The sequence below is a fragment of the Chiroxiphia lanceolata genome, chromosome 3 (assembly GCF_009829145.1).
Source record: "Chiroxiphia lanceolata isolate bChiLan1 chromosome 3, bChiLan1.pri, whole genome shotgun sequence".
Taxonomy (NCBI): domain Eukaryota; kingdom Metazoa; phylum Chordata; class Aves; order Passeriformes; family Pipridae; genus Chiroxiphia; species Chiroxiphia lanceolata.
Genome location: NC_045639.1, coordinates 30950863 through 30970575, shown reverse-complemented (window position 1 = coordinate 30970575; position 19713 = coordinate 30950863). Strand labels below are relative to the sequence as shown.

The 19713-nt window shown below is 37.5% G+C and overlaps 1 protein-coding gene across 3 annotated transcripts in view; it reads left to right on the top strand.

The window, feature by feature from the left end:
• ZFAND3 (zinc finger AN1-type containing 3) overlaps positions 1-19076 on the top strand; it is a 136978-nt gene extending 117902 nt beyond the window's left edge. For all 3 annotated transcript variants that reach the window (XM_032684448.1, XM_032684446.1, XM_032684447.1), the window contains one exon: positions 13491-19076. In XM_032684448.1, the coding sequence (XP_032540339.1) occupies positions 13491-13645 (155 nt within the window). In that variant the 3' untranslated portion in view covers positions 13646-19076. The remainder of the gene's footprint in view (positions 1-13490) is intronic.
• The last annotated feature ends 637 nt before the right edge of the window (positions 19077-19713 follow it).

The window sequence follows — 19713 nt, the reverse complement described above, 5'->3', positions numbered from 1 at the left end:
TCAAAGAAAAATTAGTATAGTGTGCCAGCTCTGCAGCAGAATTGTTTACTGTTTGTAGGCCACATCCTAATGGGCATGTCTGTACTGCAGGTTCCACCTGTCCAGAACTTCTTGGCAGTCAGTGGGGTGGTGAGAAAAATGGGCCCAGAAAGTCAGCCTAGTTTTAGCTTCCAGTAGAGTGCCATTGAGGGAGGTTGCCCTTTAGTTTATGTGCTTCTGAGATTGGAATCTTGGGGGGGGTTGTGTTCTTTGGCCAGAGTAGATGCTTAGTAGAATGGGAAGATGTTGAAACCTTCCAGTTTGATCACATTTAAAAAATAATTGCTCAGTTGTGGTTCATTCTGATCAAACAGTTGCTAGCCGTGTTTCTTGCCTGTGTGGAGAGGAAAGATTTTCTTGGAGTTTTCCTGGCCTGGGTTGTGTTGTAACAAGTTACAATTTCCCAGAATGCAGGTTGACTTAACAGTTGTGTATTCGCTGCTGCTCTTGAGGGGGACTCTGCAGCAAGTACTAACCTCAGGCATGGGTGAAGGCAAAATGTGGTTTTTTGCAATTTTAATTTGATGTTGGCAAGTACTGATGTTTGTCTGTTTTTCAATTTGAAGAGATGCTTGCTCACAAGTGGCCTCCACAGCAGTAAAACTTTGAGCCAGGAAACAAGAGTCTAAGTTAGCTGGTTAGCCAGAGTGCTGCCTCGTGCTGCTGAACACATGGAATTGAGAGTGTAGCATATTGTTGAGGCCTGCCATAGACTGCTCCTTAATAAGGGCATAAATTTCCTTCCTAGTTACTGTGCTTATTTTTCCACATCCTTGTTTTTAGTTTAATTCTGTATAAATCTGAATAACCTGTTGAAATTCTTTTCTTGGTACTATTGTTGGTTTACTTCTGTTTTGATCTTCTGCTAACCAGAGGGTAAGAGGCAGAAAAGAACAGACTCCTGTCAAGCACTGAACATTTCTGTTAGCCAGCAGAAACAAAATGGTTCCACACAGCAGGGACTGTACCTGTTTTACAGATAACTGGCAGCGAGGCTCACTGTGATTCAGTTATCAAAAAAGTGGAAGCAAAACAGCTGCAGATTCTTAAATTGTATAATAGAGCTGCTGGTTCATAAACACAGGAGATGAGGCACTTGTTTGGATAGTGCCAAAATAATTTTGGAATGATTTAATTTACTCAGTTAATTTAGAATAATCTTCAGAAAGACAGGAAGAAAGAAACAAACTGCAGTAGATAAGCCACTACATCTTTGTACAAAGTCGTCCAACATATGTTGGACTAATGTTTCTCTTAAAACTTGGTAAAATATTAAATCATGGTTCCATTTCCATGGAATCTGTTTCTGTCGAGGAGAATTTGTAATGGTGCTGGTAAATTCACTTTCTAGATGGATAAGGTTTATCTGGAATAAACCAAAATGGCTTCAGGGTGCGATTATGTATTGGTGTAACAGATGTGCTTCCATTGATTAAAATGAAATACACACACTGCTTCTGGAGATTATGAGTCAACCAGTTCAGTAAGAAGTATTGAAAGAAAAACAAATCTTATTAGTAAGTGGTTGTGTACTATAATTCTGGCCAGTCTTACTGTTAGCCTTGAAGATGTACCATATTCAGCTCCTCTGTTGTGTATTCTAAGAGACTTGCTCCCAGAATAGTACTTTTGCTTCAGCCATATCAGTAATGGCTAGCATCTTAGCTTATGTTGCTGCAAGTATTAAAAAAAACCCACCACAACCAAAAATCCATTGAAGTTTGAATTTAAACTCAAAGGGTTATTTTGTTTTGCTTTATTTTAAGAAGATGTTATTCCAAAACACTAATGTAAAGTAATAGGGAATTAGAGCTGTTAACTGATGTTGGTCATTCTGAGTAATACATATTCTGAAAATACTGGAAATTATACAGTTAAAAGTAGCTGACTGATTGGTGCATCATGAGTTCCAAGGGTAGGACCCAGCAAAGTGCTTTAGCGTCTACATTTTAGAAAAGCTGTCCACGATTTTAAAAGTGTAAATGGAGTTCATGCTCTGCTTATAATTAGGAATCATGAAATATCTTTTGAAGATGCTCCAGTATATTCCCCTAGCTTGTTCAATTAATGTGGGTTTCTTACAGCATGTGCTCATTTTTATTTCTTTCACTTTCTTGCTACCTAAGGTTTGGCAGTGTTGATTTAGTAATGTATACTGAGCCTATTACCTTTCTGTGGTCCCAATCAGTGATTTAAATGGGTCAGCTGGTCTCTTAAGTCCCCAGATTCTCCTTCAATAAACAAATTAGCATGTTTCTTTTAAAAACAAAACAAAAAGCAGTTTTCTTATGACACTACTGATGTGATATGTCCTTCAGTATATAACCTTCAGGGGGGTTTTGCATGGAAACTACAGTGTGAGGTAAAAAATAAGCATTTTGTTACTATACCATATTATGTCTCTTCTTTCCTACCCACCTGTACTGTGGTTACAGAAGAACAAACTGTATGCATACAGTAAAAGATGATACAGTTTTAAATTGCCTTGTATGCACAAGTGACACATGGCCTAGTGAACTTGAACATAAAAATCTATCTGGGACTACCTTATTTCTAATTTCAGCTCTTTCAGCACCTTTAGAGAAGTCATTTGCTCAGTCTTTGAGTTGTTTTTTCTCATCAAAAAAATGAAGATAATAGCCATCTATCTACCAGATGTTAAAGGAAACATTTTTGAAGGTTAAAGTACTCTACCTTTTCTAATCAAAGTTCTTTCTTTACAGTGTTCTTATTTATCCAGAGTCTCATAGGCATTTCTTACAGCTTCACCAGGACTGTGCACACAGAAAGCTTCTGCTGGTCAGCCAGGCTGCAGTATTCTGGTCTCAAACAGAAAGATACGTCCCCCTCAAAGTAAATCAAAGGTGTTTGCCTATATGTTAACAAATAGCTGTGCACCAAGGTACTGATTTTACTAATGTGCTTGATATTTGAGGTAGACAGAGAAGGCCCAAAAATATGCTGTAATAATCTGACAAATCTTGAAGGAACATTACCGGCTAGTTCAGCTGACCATGAAGTAAGGCTTAGGTAGGGAGGAATGATGCCCAGTGAATCTTGTTGGTGAAAAGTCTGAATTGTTCACAGGAAGAAGTGGGGAAAGAACATAACAATTGCTGCATAAGAACTGGGAGAAGAAAAAGGATGTTTAAAGGAATTGTCAGAATTTACTTAAAAAGTCAGGGTTCTTTCCAGGAATTTGAGTATTTTTCCCCTACAAAATAAATACATATTAGCTAAAGGAAAATGCCACATGTAGTCCTAAATTACATAATTCAGGTATAAGAAGGTAAGTACTGAGACCTGAGACTACCTGGTTCCCTAATAGCTTGTGTTCTAAGGAAATTGGATGGACATTCTAAGGAAATGGCATAAAGATTCCTGTGCATCTGTTTTCACAAAAGTAAAAAGAATAATACTAGTCTGTGTCAGGGCCTTTTAATATTAAATATGTCTGTCTTCGGAGGAAAGTTTCAAGAGCTGAAAAACTGTATTTATGGATATTCACTGAGGAGCATTCAGTAAGTTTTTTAAGTAATATGTTTATTTAACTGTATCTTATATGTATTGAAATGAAAATGGTTACTCAGAGAGGTGTTCACAGCTGTCAAACATTCCTGAGTGGCTGAAATTTTTGCAAGTATATGCACAGCTAGTGCACAACTGGAGAGTCCTACCATATTCTGCACAAGCAGGAGCAAGGAATGTTATATTAAGTCCACACCAAAAAAAAAAAAAGGAAGAGTGGAAGTGTACATTGCTCTAAGCATTTGTTTTTCTTTATGGTATAAATAGGGCTTCTGAATGGAGCTCTATTTTCCTGTGGTTAGAACAAGAATTAACTCTTGACATAGATTGCAAGAGGCTACAGGAATAGAAGACTCACATGGAGCAGAACGTGTAATCTAAGAGACCCTGCACATAAGGTGTAAATAGGGAATGAAGACATAAAGTACCTGTTATTTAGGTTTAAAAGAAACAGGGCTGCTTCTCTCCAGTGATTTGGCCAGCAAGCCTAGCTGTGTCAAACTGGAGATCAATATGGTGCAACCTCTAGAAAGCTACTGAAACACAAGGCATAAATAGTACAGCTCAGGAAATATACTGAAGGTCAAACCTGGAATCATATTCAGCATGTGATGAAGTCAAAATACATGCAGGATCCAGGAGAGCTGTTAGAATTAATACAAAGTACAAGTACTGTATGTTGTATAGACCCTTTCATTATTCATTCCAGTTCTTTATTAGAAGTCTTGCATTTTCATTGGGCTAAACAGAATTATACACATACATTATTGAATCACTCAGTATTGCTTGCTATTTTAATTAAGTTACTGGGTACACTTCAGCTTTTAATTAAATCCTCAGCTTCTGGGAGAGGTGCATTAGCTCAGGTGGGCTTGGTGTAGAGAATTCTAGAAGTATTAATGCTCATGTAGCTCTTTTGAAAGTGTTAAACATAGGACATCAGTCCCTGCACTGATGCTGTGGTGACTCAGTCATCCACCCTCCCTTTCTCAGGACATGTTGTTTAAGATTTCACACTTCTCAAATCTAAATAAGCTGTGCAGGAAAAAAATGTTTATGTGCTGTTATAGCCTATGGAAAATCTAATTTTACAGTACTACTAGCATTTACTATAGTGTTACCTATTAACATGTTTTACCTCTACTTTATTAGCTGCCCAGTCCTGTACACTAGGAGGCCTTTTTGGCATAATTCTGCTTTTTTACTGTATATTCTGTTCTTTGTATTCATTCTTCCACATCCTGCAGGATATAACCTTGTGAAACTAGGAATGATATAGGAGGTGTAGTATTATTTGTGTGTTCCTGGTCCTGAAATGTGTCAATGAGTGTTCCTTTTACAAATGAAGCAGTGATACTAATTCCACTTTAATATATGATTGCAAGATCACACAGTTACTCAAAAAAGGAAACTCTTTTCACCTACCTAAAGTGTAAACTTTTCATTTTGACCCTAGCTTTTCATCTCCCTCAAGTTAGTCAGTCATTGGTGTTCACTGTCTGGCATCTCTGTTGATGCTGTAAGTTCTTGGGAGCAATTTCTTTAAAAATTCTTTTGTTAAATTAAACACTAATTGGTTTTGGTTGTTTTGTCTATTTTTTTCTGTCTTTATGCTTGAAAAATTGCGCAAGCCTTTTGGTGAAAAATGTTTCTTTCAGTTATATTGACAGATTACATGACAAATTAAAATGCTAATTTCTGGGAAGTTGCATCTGTTACCATAGATGAACCGGGATCAGAGCTCAGTTCTGTAGATGTTTCACAAGAGCAGTAACCCAGCATTTGTTCTTAGCTGGTGAGTCAGCTTATGGTGTAACAAGTACTGCTTGTGCCCAGCTGCTGTGGATTGCAACTCAGACGAGAAATTGAGGACAGTGTATAAGATGGGAAGGGGAGCCTACAGGTGAAATGTGTAGGTCAGTGACTGCTGAGGTTTAAGCAGTTTAGGAGTATGGATTGCATGGTGTATCCGTAGGAGTAATCAACCTAAATTGCTCTGTTAAGTTTGTCCCCGGTAGATACTGGCCTTAACTCACAAGTCTGTAGTGGGGTGAAGAAGTTGTGATTTAGAAGTATTTACTTATGTGTGCATGAGTTCTGTACAGCAAGAAAAATATTTGGTCCAAATCAAAAGTTTTAACCACCTTTTTTTTTCTAGTACATGACATAACTGAGACACAATTCTGACTGAGACCTGCAGTATTCAGTCAGACCTGACCCACAGCAAAATGACTGATTCTTTGAAGATTCTTTGAAATTCAGAAATAATCTGAAAACCTCAGTTCTATTCCTGAACAAGCTCTCTAATGTGGGGAGTTGTGGAGTTAGTATCTCCTAGAACAAAAGTAGTACTTGAGTCTAGAAGAGTGCCATATGTTAATTTTTCCCACTCTAAATACACTGTCTTTAAAGAAACAGGAGGAAACTTTCTTTTGAGTTCTTGTTCTTACTTCCAAAGTTAAGGAATAGAGTAGTGTCTTATGCAGAACCTCCTTAGGAATTGTTGATTCAAAAACAACCCCCCAAAAAACAGCGTGTGGTCTGTCTTCAAGTGATATAAATTCTCTGTTCAAAATTTATGTTGCATTTAATGTAAGAAAAAATAGTTTGACAGCTTTCTGTGCAAGTAGTAAGATAAATAGGAAAGTATATTTGAAATTAGCACGAATTGGGATAAAACGTAGTTTGTTTGCAGAGACTCCACAGTGCAAAACTGCATCTCTTGTGTGCTCCCTAAAGGAGCTTCCCAGGCTTATGGTCTTAAAGAAAATAGACAGAAGACACTTTGAAACACAGGTTGTACATGACTAAACTTGGAAATATAGTCTTTTCCTTGCAGTCTAAGGAATCTTTGCAGAATCTTTAACCATACCTGTCCAGTGGATAATTACAGTATTAAGATTATGTCCTCTCTCTTTTGTATACAATTTCTTCCATTCATTTCTTGGGCAGTTCTTTTCACAAATAGCTTTTTTTTATTTCTAATGTAAATGCATATGTATTGCTTTACCCTCTTCGTGGCAGACAAAAAAAATAGAGGAAGAAGGGGAAAAAAAATGTTCCTTCCCCTCTTTACTCCCAAGCATAAACCCAGTAGTAGAAATACAAAAGGAATCTGTATTATCTCATGAGCACCCTGAGTCTCAGATATAAAATTTTACGTAGCATCAGAGAGACCACAGAGCTGCGTGCTTCCACCATGAAACCTGAGATTTTTGCTGACTGAAGAGCAGGATGGAAGTCCCAAGTTTCACATCCAGTTCCAGGGACAGATTGGCAGAGTAAACAAAACGTTCTAAAGTGTCTTATGCCACCTCTTTCCTTTTCCTCTCTGATTCAGTTTGATCAGTTTGGTAGTCAGGAGTATCAACGATCTCTATAAAGAAGAAAATATTGAAAGGTAAGTTGCAGTGATCATAGCAAATGGTTAGAAAAACAAGTTAATAGGAGAAGTACTGTTCTCTCTGCTGTATGTTTTGTGAATCTTTTGCAGCGGTGCTCTTTGTGAAGGAATGTGGAACTGAACTGCCTTGAGAGCAATGTTTAAGGTAATACGCATTGATATATAGAGACTTCTAACTCTGAGCACTTAGAGGTTAATATTCCCCACCTAATCATCTTGGACTGGAAATGATAGAAAGGACTGCCTGAAGCTGTGTTTTGTGGAGTTTTAATAAATACATCTGGTTAAAAAGCTTCACCATAGTGTGGCTTACTCCCCTTGGAAATGAAGGACAACCAAGATTCCCAAAAAAGTTATTCTGAACTCCTTTAGCACTTAATCAAAGTCCATGACAACTTGCAGAGCTGGGAAAGGGAAAGAGTTCAGCTCACTTATTTCTGAAAGTTTGTTGTTTAGCGTAGTGGGGTTTGGTTTGGTTTTATAGAAAATGTCAGTAAAACTGAAACTTCCTTGAGGTGTGAAATGAAAGCTGACAATGCCAGTGCGGAGCATTCCTCATAGAAGAGAGAGAAGAGATAATTAGAGCATATGCTAGAAGGAGAGTTATACAAGATATCAGCAAGCTAGAATATATTTATATTGCAAAACAGCAGTGCATGTAAGCTGCACTGGATGTTTCGCTGGTCTGGACGATAGTGCTCTTTCACATCCTTCCATTACTGCATGTTCTTTTTGCACAATCTGCAGAACACTAGGGGAGCAAGCTGGATTATAATGAAAACCAGAGAGCAAGTGTTTTCTGAGTTACTCTATATGCAAGCCTTTAGGATCTTGCTTTGTATCTTGGTAGTTATTTGCTCTACTCTTCCATTTGTTTCTTACCTCTTTCATGTCTTTAAAAAAAGAATATTTCCCTCCCACACTTTTTAAAAATAGCTTTTTTGTTAGTATAATTTGCAACATATTAAATTCTTTTTTCCAATTGAAGGATGGGGGAGATGCATAAATGTTATTTTGGGGATTACTAGACACTTTCAGAGAATGATATCCAGTTATTCTGAACAGTGCTGCAGCAGCATGTATGGCAGCATGAGCTAATCTCCTCTGCTGGCTAATCTGCCTGGTTTGGCTGTGCTGTGTGATACCTTGTAGATATGTTCATCTTTGAAAGAGATGTTCAAATTTGTTCTTGTGAATCTGCTTATAGATTCAGACATACCTTGTTAGATAATATATCTTTGGTAGAGAATTTTTACAGCATCTTCAACTCTTAAGTTACAAGATGTTTTTCAGTTCTGTTTGAACATCTGTTGATTAGAATTTAAAATTTGCAAGAGAAGTAAAATATCTTGTGAAGAATGTAAAGAAGTCAAAGGACACAGCACAGAATTCTGCACAGGATTATCTCTATGTCATTATTAAGACTGCTTTAAAATAGCATTTGTATAGGGCTCTATGCTAACACGTTGTTTATTAAATAAAATTTGGAAATGGTGTAAGCTGCAAATTTTGACAGTTTTGAACTTCTGACTTTTGCCTTGGGAATAGAAATGATAAATACCAATACTAGTGGGCAGGTAAGATGATTTTGAAGTACCAGAATCTCTGATTTTTATGGTAATATTGACTACACTTTCTTTTACCTACTAGTGGGAGTTTCTTTGAAGGAATCAAGAGGAGTCACTGTAGTATAGAAAACTAAACCTTCAGAGCAGTTAGTGCATGCAATGAAAACATAAATGTCTAGTGTGAATAATTAAGATGATTGATGGTACTTGGCAATGAAGGGCTTTGTCTTTTCTTGTCAGCAGTGATACTTGAATGACTTAGCTTTCAGAAGCACAAAAATGTACCTCTACATACGTGAGGTTCAGTTTTCTTTGGTAGATGGAGCTGCCGAATTATCCATGTGACGCATGCACTGTGTGGCAGAGTCCAAATATGCTCCCTATACTTCAAAAACAAAAGTATGAATATACTGAATATCAGAGTAACTGTGGCAGCAGACAGCAACTTTTTAGGTAATATATATCAAGATGTTTCCAGCAGAGATGCTTTTAAATGCTTTATAGTCACTTTGTAAATGTGTAAGCTGTGTAAATCTTTAATAAGTTTGTTTGGCACTTTCACCACTTTTCAAACCATGCACTCAAACCAATCTGTCTTCTTTTAGCAGCTTTCTGAATGTCTTATCAATGAGATCAGGACCAGAATCTCTGGGTGGGAGAAAAAGGAGTTTCCTTTCTGTCACAATGCTATTCACATAATAGGGATCATTATATTTATAATATCTTTTATGTAACAGTGGGAAGTTCTCCAGCAGTACATTAGCAAAGTCTGGAACCTCCATACCTGGCCAAGGACATCCACTAGAGTAGTCCCACCAGTGTGCTGTGCTTCTCCACTGGTAGCTTGCAGTAATCCAATTGCTAGGCGTTTGTGCCACATTCCAAAAAGTCTGACTACTTTCTGTTAAGTTAACAAAAAGAAAGAAATTCGAATAAAATCAGGGGCCCACAAAAATTACAATCTGACTTTTGTGTTGTGGATTAATATGCTATTTAGTTAATTTTTTTCTGAATATTCACTTATCATTTTATTGGTATTTAAGTTGCTTACTGATTTTAGAATTTGAAAACAAAAACTTAACAATTAAGTGTAGGTTTGAGTTGAAACATTCGCTTATTGTCATTCCATACTCCCATCTAACTAGTGTTCTTGAATGTAGCGATGAAGAATATGCCATCATTTTTTGTCATCACCCATGCACAGGAAACTGTAGGTCTGTGATATTCTCTGGTCTTGAATGTGGGAGACTGTATTGTTTTATGTCCTCTCCAACTGCCCTTTCCCAGGAGGTTCCTCAGGAATGATGAAAGCAACTTCACAGCTTCTTGTATGCAATCTTGAGCTTCCTTTGAATGACTCCTCTGTAAGGCAGGGATAGTGCATTGCTTTGTGGCTTCAGCCATTTGTGCTCTGACGATGAAATGGAAGTGAATTTTTTGATGATGTATTGTGAAGTAGTTTCTGGGGTGCTCAGAGGAGCTCAGATGTTTTGAGGCACTACATAATGTTTTTCCAAGATGTTTGCCTTGGAGACCTGAGGAGTAGGTGATTCATGGTTTACTTCTAATATCAGAAAACAACAACTGGAGTGCAGTGAGATGTATTCTTACATTTACTAGATTGAAATCTTCTATGCTTGGAGTGGAAGTTTGGCATGGGTTTGGTTGATGACTTGGGTAAACGAACTTTAGTTGGCAGATGGATTCCCTTTTCCAGTGCTCTTTCCTCTAGCAGAACATTATTTATTTTGTGTTTTAGTTACAGTGTGCTAAAAGAAGCATTTCTCAGTAAATTCCTGTAGAGGAGACAACCTGTATTTGATACCGTCCCATAATGAACTTAACAGCAAATGCACTGCAAGAGTTCATTTATCTAACTTACTTTATAATTATAAAAGCAGAGTTCTCAGGAGAAAATGTTTCGCTTCTAAATGTGGATTGGCTTTAGGGATCAAAATACAAGTACATATATTGGTCTTCTGCCCCAGAATACACAAGTTAATAATGGAACTGTTGTAAAAACTGATGGCATTGATATGACATCAGGCATTTGTGCACACACAGACCACAGAATGTCCTTTCTGATTTCCAAAGCAATGAAGAAGTAAGGAGTGAATATAGCAGTAATAACTTAATTGAATATATCCACTCTGAACTAATGAAAAAATGTCCAGAACTACTGTCACTCAATTAGCTACTATATAACAGTGTTTAAAAGTCCTTTAAATTTCAAATAAAACATACAAAAATACAAGTTCCAATCCTTGAAGTGACCTAGGCATTTGAAGCAATGAGACTAAAGATCTGAATTCCCTTTTTGGAAATGGAACTTCCAGAAGATCGGCACTGCTAATTCAAAAACAATAAACCCCCTTCCTTAAGATCAGCCAATATATGCAAAACTATTTTAGCAACATTCAAAATGTGCTTGGGTATTCTTTCACTAGGTACTGTCTGTTGTAATTAGCAGTACATATTTAAATATGTAGATATTAATAACAGGTTTAGATTATTTAGTTGCTGAAATTAGAAATGCTGTTCCCATACTCTGGGAAAATGAAAATCACCTGTCTTTTTTTGTGGGTAGTTACGGAAATTCTGCATAAAAAAATACTTGACTAAGAGAAAAAAAATAAATAATGTATCACATGGAATAAATGTAGTACACACTACAGATTTTCCTATGTGAAAACATGCTCTAAAAAGAACTAAAAGGTGTTCAAAAAAGAAATAAAGATACAGCAAAGGACAGAATAGATTATATTGGGGGTGGCAATGTAGAAAGAAACATCATGAAGCTCTGCTGGTCTACAAGAGACAGGAGGCTTTGTAGAAGATGAGAAGATGGGGCAATTGAAAGGTCATTTTCAAAAGTGATAAATCATGTTGCATATGTACGTTTTTACTAGATTTATAGAACTGTCAAAAGGGTCTTGCTGAAGCAATGTAGAAGATTGTAGAAATTTTCAAGATATCTTTTAGATAGTATTAGATAACATTTCTACATATGCTTGGAAAGGATCTGTAAAACCATCAGGATTTAAAAAACAGTTTTTACATATAAAGGACTGAGATGCCTCCTGCCCGGTCCATATCTGCAAGGTTTCGTGCATCTACTTCTTGCACATTCATTGCAGATAAGCTGATGAACTCCATTTTCGAGCTCATCTAGTTAGGTGTTTATGTATTCTTGTACCTGCAGTGGACATTGATTCAGCAATTTGAAATTTTATTTCAATAAGTAAGGGAAGCCTTCAGACCATGTGAGAAAGAATTGAGTGAAATGCCTGTTCAGTACCGAACCTACAGTCCAAGGATGTTTTCATTTTAACAATCAGACTTTGAATTTTTGGCACCTCAGGAAAGGTATTTGTCACATTTGAGTGTGGTATGACCCAGACTGAGATGGGAGGCAATGATCACAAGGGGCAAGATACATATCAATTCAATCTGCATGCTTCCATCCCTATTTCTGAATTGTATATACCAATACAGAAAACTTGCCTTTCTTGCTTTGTTCCTAGAACTGAGTTTCAAAGCCAAGCACAGGTAATAGTCGTGTCTTTTCATAGCCTGATGCTACTGAAACAAAGAGCAACGATAAATCCAGTTTTCTTCTTCTTTTTTTTTTTTAATAATTCCATATGTGATATTTTTTCCCCTCTCTGATTTTTTAACAATCACCCTAATATAAAGGTAGCCTGTCGTTCTCTCCTGCAGTTGACGTTTTATAGTCCAGGAACTTGAAATACTTCATGCATGTATTTTATATATATATATGTGTGTGTGTGTGTGTATGTATATATGCGCAAACAATTATTCACTCACTCATTTTTATCCTTTTCCGTCTCTCCAATACCATAGTTTTGTGGGTTTGGTATCTTTTGAGCATTTGAGGAGCAGTAATGTAAAGCACTCAAGTAAGAGGCAGTGTGTTGCCCTTTGTACCATCAGACAGTAAAAATATCACAGCATAGAGGCAATACCATACTTCATTTTGTAAGCAGTGGGCTGCATGAGCCCTCTAACTGTGTGACTCTTTTCCCTCTTATATCATCTTAATATTACTTATTGCTAGTTAACATTACTTTTGGAAGTAGGAAATTTGAGGCAATTTCTTTACTGTTACAAAGTGTTACGGACAAAGAAGAAAAAAGCTAATTTCCTTTGTAGGTTAGAAAGTGGTAGCTCTGGAAGATGCCCTCCTCACCTGCAGGAAAAAGTATTGACATGTTTCTAAGTCACATGCTCCCTGGAAAGCTGGATAACATTGACTAGCTTTAGACAAAGAGAAAATAACCTACATCTTTTCAGCTACAGAGCAAGATGATGTGGCATGACATGGCCCTGTGTCAAATGCCTGTTCCCCCCCGTGGTTAGTGTCAGAATGGTTCAGGAAGGGAAGCTTCTGAAAACTGGAACAGTGAAGGAGCAGTGAACTCTCCTGAAGTCGCTGCCAATGTTGGCAGTGAGGAGGAAGAAAGGTGCCTAAATTTAACAGTTCTGACTTAAATGTCTGCTTGGAAGTTCAACCTAGAGTACCATAGGCATGAATTTTAGAAATGACAACCAACTCTGCTTAAAAGTAGACATGATTTCAGTGAAGATGATCAAAACCCAAAAGCATTAGCTTTGTTACTATCTGGGCATACCTAACTTAGATGATTTTGGAGGCTTCCTCTGTAAGAAGAGAGGATGACAAAAAAACCCCACAAATCTGATATGACTTGAGCTTTGGTATTGTGTTGATAAATGATCAGCAAAATGCAGTAAACGATCAAATATTTATTAATACCCTGTAAGGAAGACAAGTAAAAACTTAAAGGTGGTATTAATTTTTGAGAACTGAGTAATCCCCTGGTGGGTGGGGATCCTTCACTTCTGATTGAGGTAAGATTCCACCACTGAAGCCAAGTCCCTAACTGTATCTTTTGTTTCCCTCTCCACGGCAGGTTACGTGTTCTGTATGTTACATCGCCTGCCCGAACAACATGACTGCACGTTTGACCACATGGGGCGTGGGCGTGAGGAAGCCATTATGAAAATGGTGAAACTGGATCGGAAAGTAGGGAGATCTTGCCAACGCATTGGCGAAGGATGTTCCTGAGTGCAAGACTGCAACCAAATGCTGTTCTCTTAGTTCACTAATGTTAGCCTTATTTAGGACAAAGTCAGCCAGACACCTTGTACTAGGCAAGTTTCAGACTACAGCCAATCAGTTTCCTTTCTTTAGCCAACCGTCCTGGTACTGTAGTTTAGGGGTTGATGGTGGTTGAAATTGATTTCTGGCTGGTTACTAAGGTGCCTGCTAGCCACCACATAAAAATAAAACATGGAGAAATATTATTTTTGAGTATGGCTAGTGGATTTAAACAAAGCGAGAAAAATCCAAAGGCTTCTGTTATTGCTGGAGTCACTCTAAAAGCCTTATGCTGGAAACATTCCAGCTGCAGAGTTAAAACAAATAGTTGTATAGAAGCTGGTGTAAAAGTTTGCTATGCACATGGCTTTCAGACAAACTGTTTAATGTGCAGCCTTTCACCTCTTCACTGCTAGTGAATCCTGAGGAGGTGAAATACTACTAAGAGCAGCAACTGCAGCTGCTTAAGCCCAGAAGACCTGACTGGTCACTCGTGCCTTCATTGCGTGTGGCTTTTGAGTTAGGCAGTGTCACCAGCATCAGGGATTCTGTTGGGGTAGGAACACCTTTCTGGTTCTTCCCAGGAAGCCAAAAAGAAAGGGGGACAGAGATTCTTATGAAAAATTTTTATATGTATCTTACTATAAAGAACCTATCAGGGTTTTGGGTTTTTTCTTTTTTTTTTTTCTTTCTTCTCTGTTAAATTATGATCTCACTTTAAAGCCAACTCCATCCCGGAGCAGTAAATGGTGCATACTTTTTACATGGCATCCACAGAGATTCTACGCGTTGTGTGAACAGGTTCCACGTACCTTGAGCAGTGCAGCCATTCCCACCGGCCGAAACCTGATTGGCTCTTGTTTGCCTTTTGCTAAGTGCAGGTATCTGATAATTGATCAAATAAGGCTAATTCACAGCACAGTAGCCATGGCTGGATTCTACAGACTGACTTTCTGTAGCTAGACTTATATATTGGGGGAAAAAAGGACATTTTGTAGCAAACGGAATTCAGTAACAGTATTGGGGAACAACCTGTAAAACACCCTTTTCCAGAATGAGTTTGTGTTCCTCACGTCCAGAGTGTCAATGAGATAATCAAATGGGCTCTACCAGCCCTCCTTCTATGCAGCTGAACGCTCTCAAGAAAATCTCTGCCCGCAAAGCAAGTATAGCAAGTGGATGTGAAAAGCATTACACGGAATAGAGTGTTCTGGATGTGGTTAGACCTATGGTTCTGTATTATGGTATGTCACGTTGAGCTGAGCCGCATTGCACCAGTTTTGTCAGTTTGGAAACAAAAAAGCAGACTTCATAATCGGGCTGTCTCCTGCTGTACACGGGGTTTTTGCAAGTAAAAAGGATCTGTACCGATGTCGCCCAGCTTAATCCTGAATGAATTTAACTTCTCAGTCTATTAGTAAGTTATTAACAAGTGGGTAAATTTGTAAGAAAACCTGAGGGAAGGAAAGACTGTCTCATCTTCAAATACTGGGCAGATCTAAAACATCCAGGGGGGTGAAGTGACATGTCACTTGAAAAACCCCTGTGTTTTGGGAGTGAGCTTGTATGAGTCATCCTCCATTCTACTTGTTACAGGTAATTAACTCATTATAGGCCAAATTATATTGTTACTTTGGTAGCCAGTTAGGAACTTTAACAAGGAGACAACTAATTAAAAAAAAAGAATATAAATATATATATATATGTCTCTCCAGACACACAGCATCTGACTGTATTAGCATTAACCATCAGAAGTGTCCCATCGTCATAAACGCAAGCTATCCAAAAGGCAAGCTGGTTTTTTTCTTGTTGTTGTTATTCAAGAATATGAAACCAGCAGCAGAATCTTCTAAATTGTGCTGCATTTTCAGGAAATGGTCCTGGTGAGAGGGGTTGTCCAAGAATATTATTTACATTTGCTTTGAGGAGTTAAAATAACATGAATTTTGGCGGCTGCTGTGATACGCACTTTCTTTTCGTACAAAATCCTATCCTAGCATTTGATGGGCATTCTGATTGATACACAAGACTTTTCTGCATTAATACTGAAGATGCTATTTTGTTCCTCCTTAATATTCTCTTTAATCTCATTACAAGTGCACAGATGGTTTCAAGGTGGCTCTTGAGAGAACACTAAAAGTTTATGTGAATTATGGACAATGTTCACTTTAAGCAAGAAGTTGGGGAGGGGGTTGTTCCTTTGCAGTATCTGTTCTGTGAAGTTTGTTAAACGTAAAGAAAGCTTAAGTTCTTGTATCTTAAAAGAAGATCTTATTTAACCCTTTTGTGTTCTAGATTTACTTACACATGTAGCCTAGAGCTCAGTTTTAGTTTAACATTGTGAAAATATTAAAAGAACCTTGTAACTTTATTCTTTTTCCTCATGCTAAAAAAAAAATTAAACCAATCAGATTAAAGTTTGAATTCCTTTCTGCCTATTCCAACAGGTCATGCTATTTTGCACCACTTCTACTGTAAATTTATGTAAGAAATATAAATGGAGAAAATACCAACATTAGGTCAGTAGCTTCAAGCTGAATTTACAGTTGGGGAAAGGTGGACAGGATTTTCTGCTGGCTTGGAAGGGGAGTGTGTCTGCTGGGTTTTAGTGGTTTGTTTTATAAGCAAATCTGCTGTAGCCAATTTGGTCCATTTAACTTTGAGGTTAGATACAGTAGTCAAGTGAATAAGCTGTGCATACTCTCTACATCGAATGCATATTGTACACTGTATCATTGGCATTAAAATGTCTTAAATGTTCTTTCATGCACTTTGACAACTTCATCTAGAATAACTGTATTCCTTATGGATAAATAGAGGAATAACTATTGTTTCTTAATCGTTTAGATGCTAGAAACACAAGGCTAATTAAAAAACAATTTAGTGTATTAGAGGGAGAGAGAATATAGAAATAATTATGTAAAAACAATTTTGAAAATTATTTGGAATTGAAATTATGCCTGATTCATGGGACACATACATGCATTTTTTTTTCTCAAATTCATGGAGTACTTTCAATTATAAAACTCTTCATGATTCTTGAACAAGATGGCTGTGTTCTAGTAAAGGTAAGTTGCATAAAACAGCTCTGCCTTTTCATCAAGTTTCAAACCTACAACTGGCTGTGAGCCAGGGCTTCAAGGATAAACAAGAATTGCCAGTGAAGGTTGCTGTGCCAGAGCATGTCCTTAATTGCAGCAATTTCTGTTTTGAAGCAGCTCAGTGTCTTGAATGAGCATCAGTGTAACTGTAACATGAGGTACCTGAGAACAGGAGCTACTCTTCAGTAGTGCACAGGCAACACCCTGAAAAGAGTCCTGGTGCAATTGTAGCAGTCCAAAAGTAATATTAACTGCTTTTATCTACTCAATGGAAGGTGATAAATACATTCAAAACTTGAATTTTGCATGACATTTCTTTTGGCTAAATTGTAATCCGCTGGCCTAGTGAATACAATGTCCTCTTTATATTTAGCTTTGTACTCTCTGTGGTGGTCAGTTCATTCTGCCATCAGCAATTCCTTCTGTGATTATGCTACAACTTAGATATAAATCTCTAGGAGATAAAAGCACTTTTTTGTTATCTTACAATGATTATTTCAGTACAGAGACACACTGGGGAGGAAAACTGATACTAACGGAGTCATAAAAATACAGATTTTATAATAGACTCCAAGGAATGTGCCAGTGGAATATCTGACAGCACCTGTCCTCGCAATTGATGTGTAGACAGTTAAGTGCCCAGACAAATGAATTAACGTTCTCTTTGTTGTATTGTAGTTACTGAAATTGTCAGTCATCAGAGGAACAGCAAAGAGAAGGTTTAATCAAAATAATCCCTTAATGTAACAATGAGCTTGTAGCCAATTCATGGTGTAAATAAGTTTGTGTTCTCCTGGAAACTTTTATACCTAGAAAACAAATGGAAACATGTAAGATCACACTATTTAAAATGAACTGTATTTACTGACAACACATGGTTTATTTCATTACTCAAATACCTGATTAGAATTCTGCACACAGAACAAAAATAATATAAACATGAGTAAGCTGTGGTCCAACTCAAAAACTGTTGTGGCAGGAGCTGCTGTGTAAGGATACAATTCTAGTGGACCCAGTTAGTAATCTGATGCTTAGTTAAGACTGTGTCTGTACACACTTTACTACACAAAGGACCATGGTGCAAAAAGAGTGCATAAAATTAAATTGTTCAAAAGTATTTACAGTGTACACTTTACATGGTAAACTTTTGCAATAGTGGGCTTTATTTCTCACTATCAGCAGCTGTTTTGGGACAGCAAACTTTGCTGCTGGTGGGAAGAGCCACTTCTGAAAGACACCAGTGAGAAGGACTCTCTTCCTAGTCTTCATTCATTTTTCTTTTTTGTTGGGGCAGTCAGCATGTGCAGCTGGGCATTTGAAAGTAGTTCTGCTTGAATGTTCCTCTTTTTGGCTTTTCAGTACTCCCCACAGGAAAAAAAACCAACATCAACTTTGTTGTTCTTACAAGTCCCTGCATGTCAGTCTGGGTGGATTAAAATATAGATGTTGGTATATAGAAGTGATAACCTCCTTGTATTTTATTGCAGTGTCAGGCTATTTCTTCAGTTAACTGCAACATAATGCAGACACAATTTACCTGTTCTGGATGTTGAGCTACGGGGATTTTGAACTGCAGTTCTGTGATATTGTTCAAACACACCTTCCCATAAACTCTGGACACCTCATCTTCCAATCTGAAGTTAGTCAGGAGGAAAGAAGGCATAAAAGCAGAGGGTGCCAAGTGATAAGTGCTTAGTGATCACATCCACCTTCCTCTTCCATTCAGCTCAGATCATAAAACACTAAAGAGGCAGATAATTACTTGCCAAACAGCACCAACTTTTTTGACTTGGTAATACAGAAAACTATTTTGCTTTATCTTTGTGAATATACCTGTGTCTGAGTCCAGTCTGCAACATGTTATATGCAAAGAAATTAAATGGGACCGTCATAATTAGAAAACGTTTTTGATGGATTATTTAGTAATAACTACATATTTTACTAATGGACCTTCCTATTTTGCAATATGCTGCTATTTTCTTTAGAAGAAAAACAAGCAGAACTTTATAAGACTAACTGTAAATGATTTCAAGTTCAATACATGCATCTGAAGCATTAGGAAAAGATTACTGAAATTATATATAGTTTTTAAAGATGATGATAACTGCATCCTCTAACAAAAGGGTTTTGTTCTTCAGATAGTAGCAAGTGTTGATGGCAATAGTTTAAGAATAGCAGAATGTTCCTTTCTGCTGGGTTTGTGCAAAGCCTAACGTGCAGTAGGATGCTGTGAGTTAATAACTTGTAGCACGGTGCAGTGACTGTGTAAGTAATGAGAATAAAATTATAGAGACCTACTCTTGTCTGTTGGCTCTCCCTTCACACAAAAGGACAGATGACACCCACTGATTCCTTGCTTGCTGCTTAGTCCCCTCAAGTCTTTTCTGAGTTGCAGAAGACACTTCCTCTACTAGCATGCTCAGGGAGGATGGAAAACCGCATACAAACTAGAGGATTTTTAGAAAAAAAAAATTGACATCTGTGAAAGTGAAGTGTTGAAGTCATACTCTACATCAGAGATGCAACACCAGAAGGAGCTTGCTTTAGGGTAGGGTTCTCAGAAGGAACACTTGAAAATGTTGGGGTGATTTTCTCCTCTTAGATTGTTCAGGGGCTCTTAGCCTTAAAAAATCCTAAAAAAAAAGAAAGAAAAAAAAGGCACAGCATTGTATCATCCCTTGAAAGAGGCCTGCATGATCAGCACTGCTGTATTAAGCAAGCTAAATGAAAGGTTCATTGTTAGCTCCTGAAACATTTAGTCTCATCTCTCAGCTTTTGAAAGGAGCAAATAAATGCCAGACTCTTAGAGGAAGGAGAAAAGAGTCTGAGCTAGAGTTAAGCTAAATCCATTCTTCATTCCAGCAGTAATTTGTCTTCTCCCCCTCACCTTCTCCTGCAGTGTTTTTACACGTTTGCTTTAGATTCCTGAAAGCT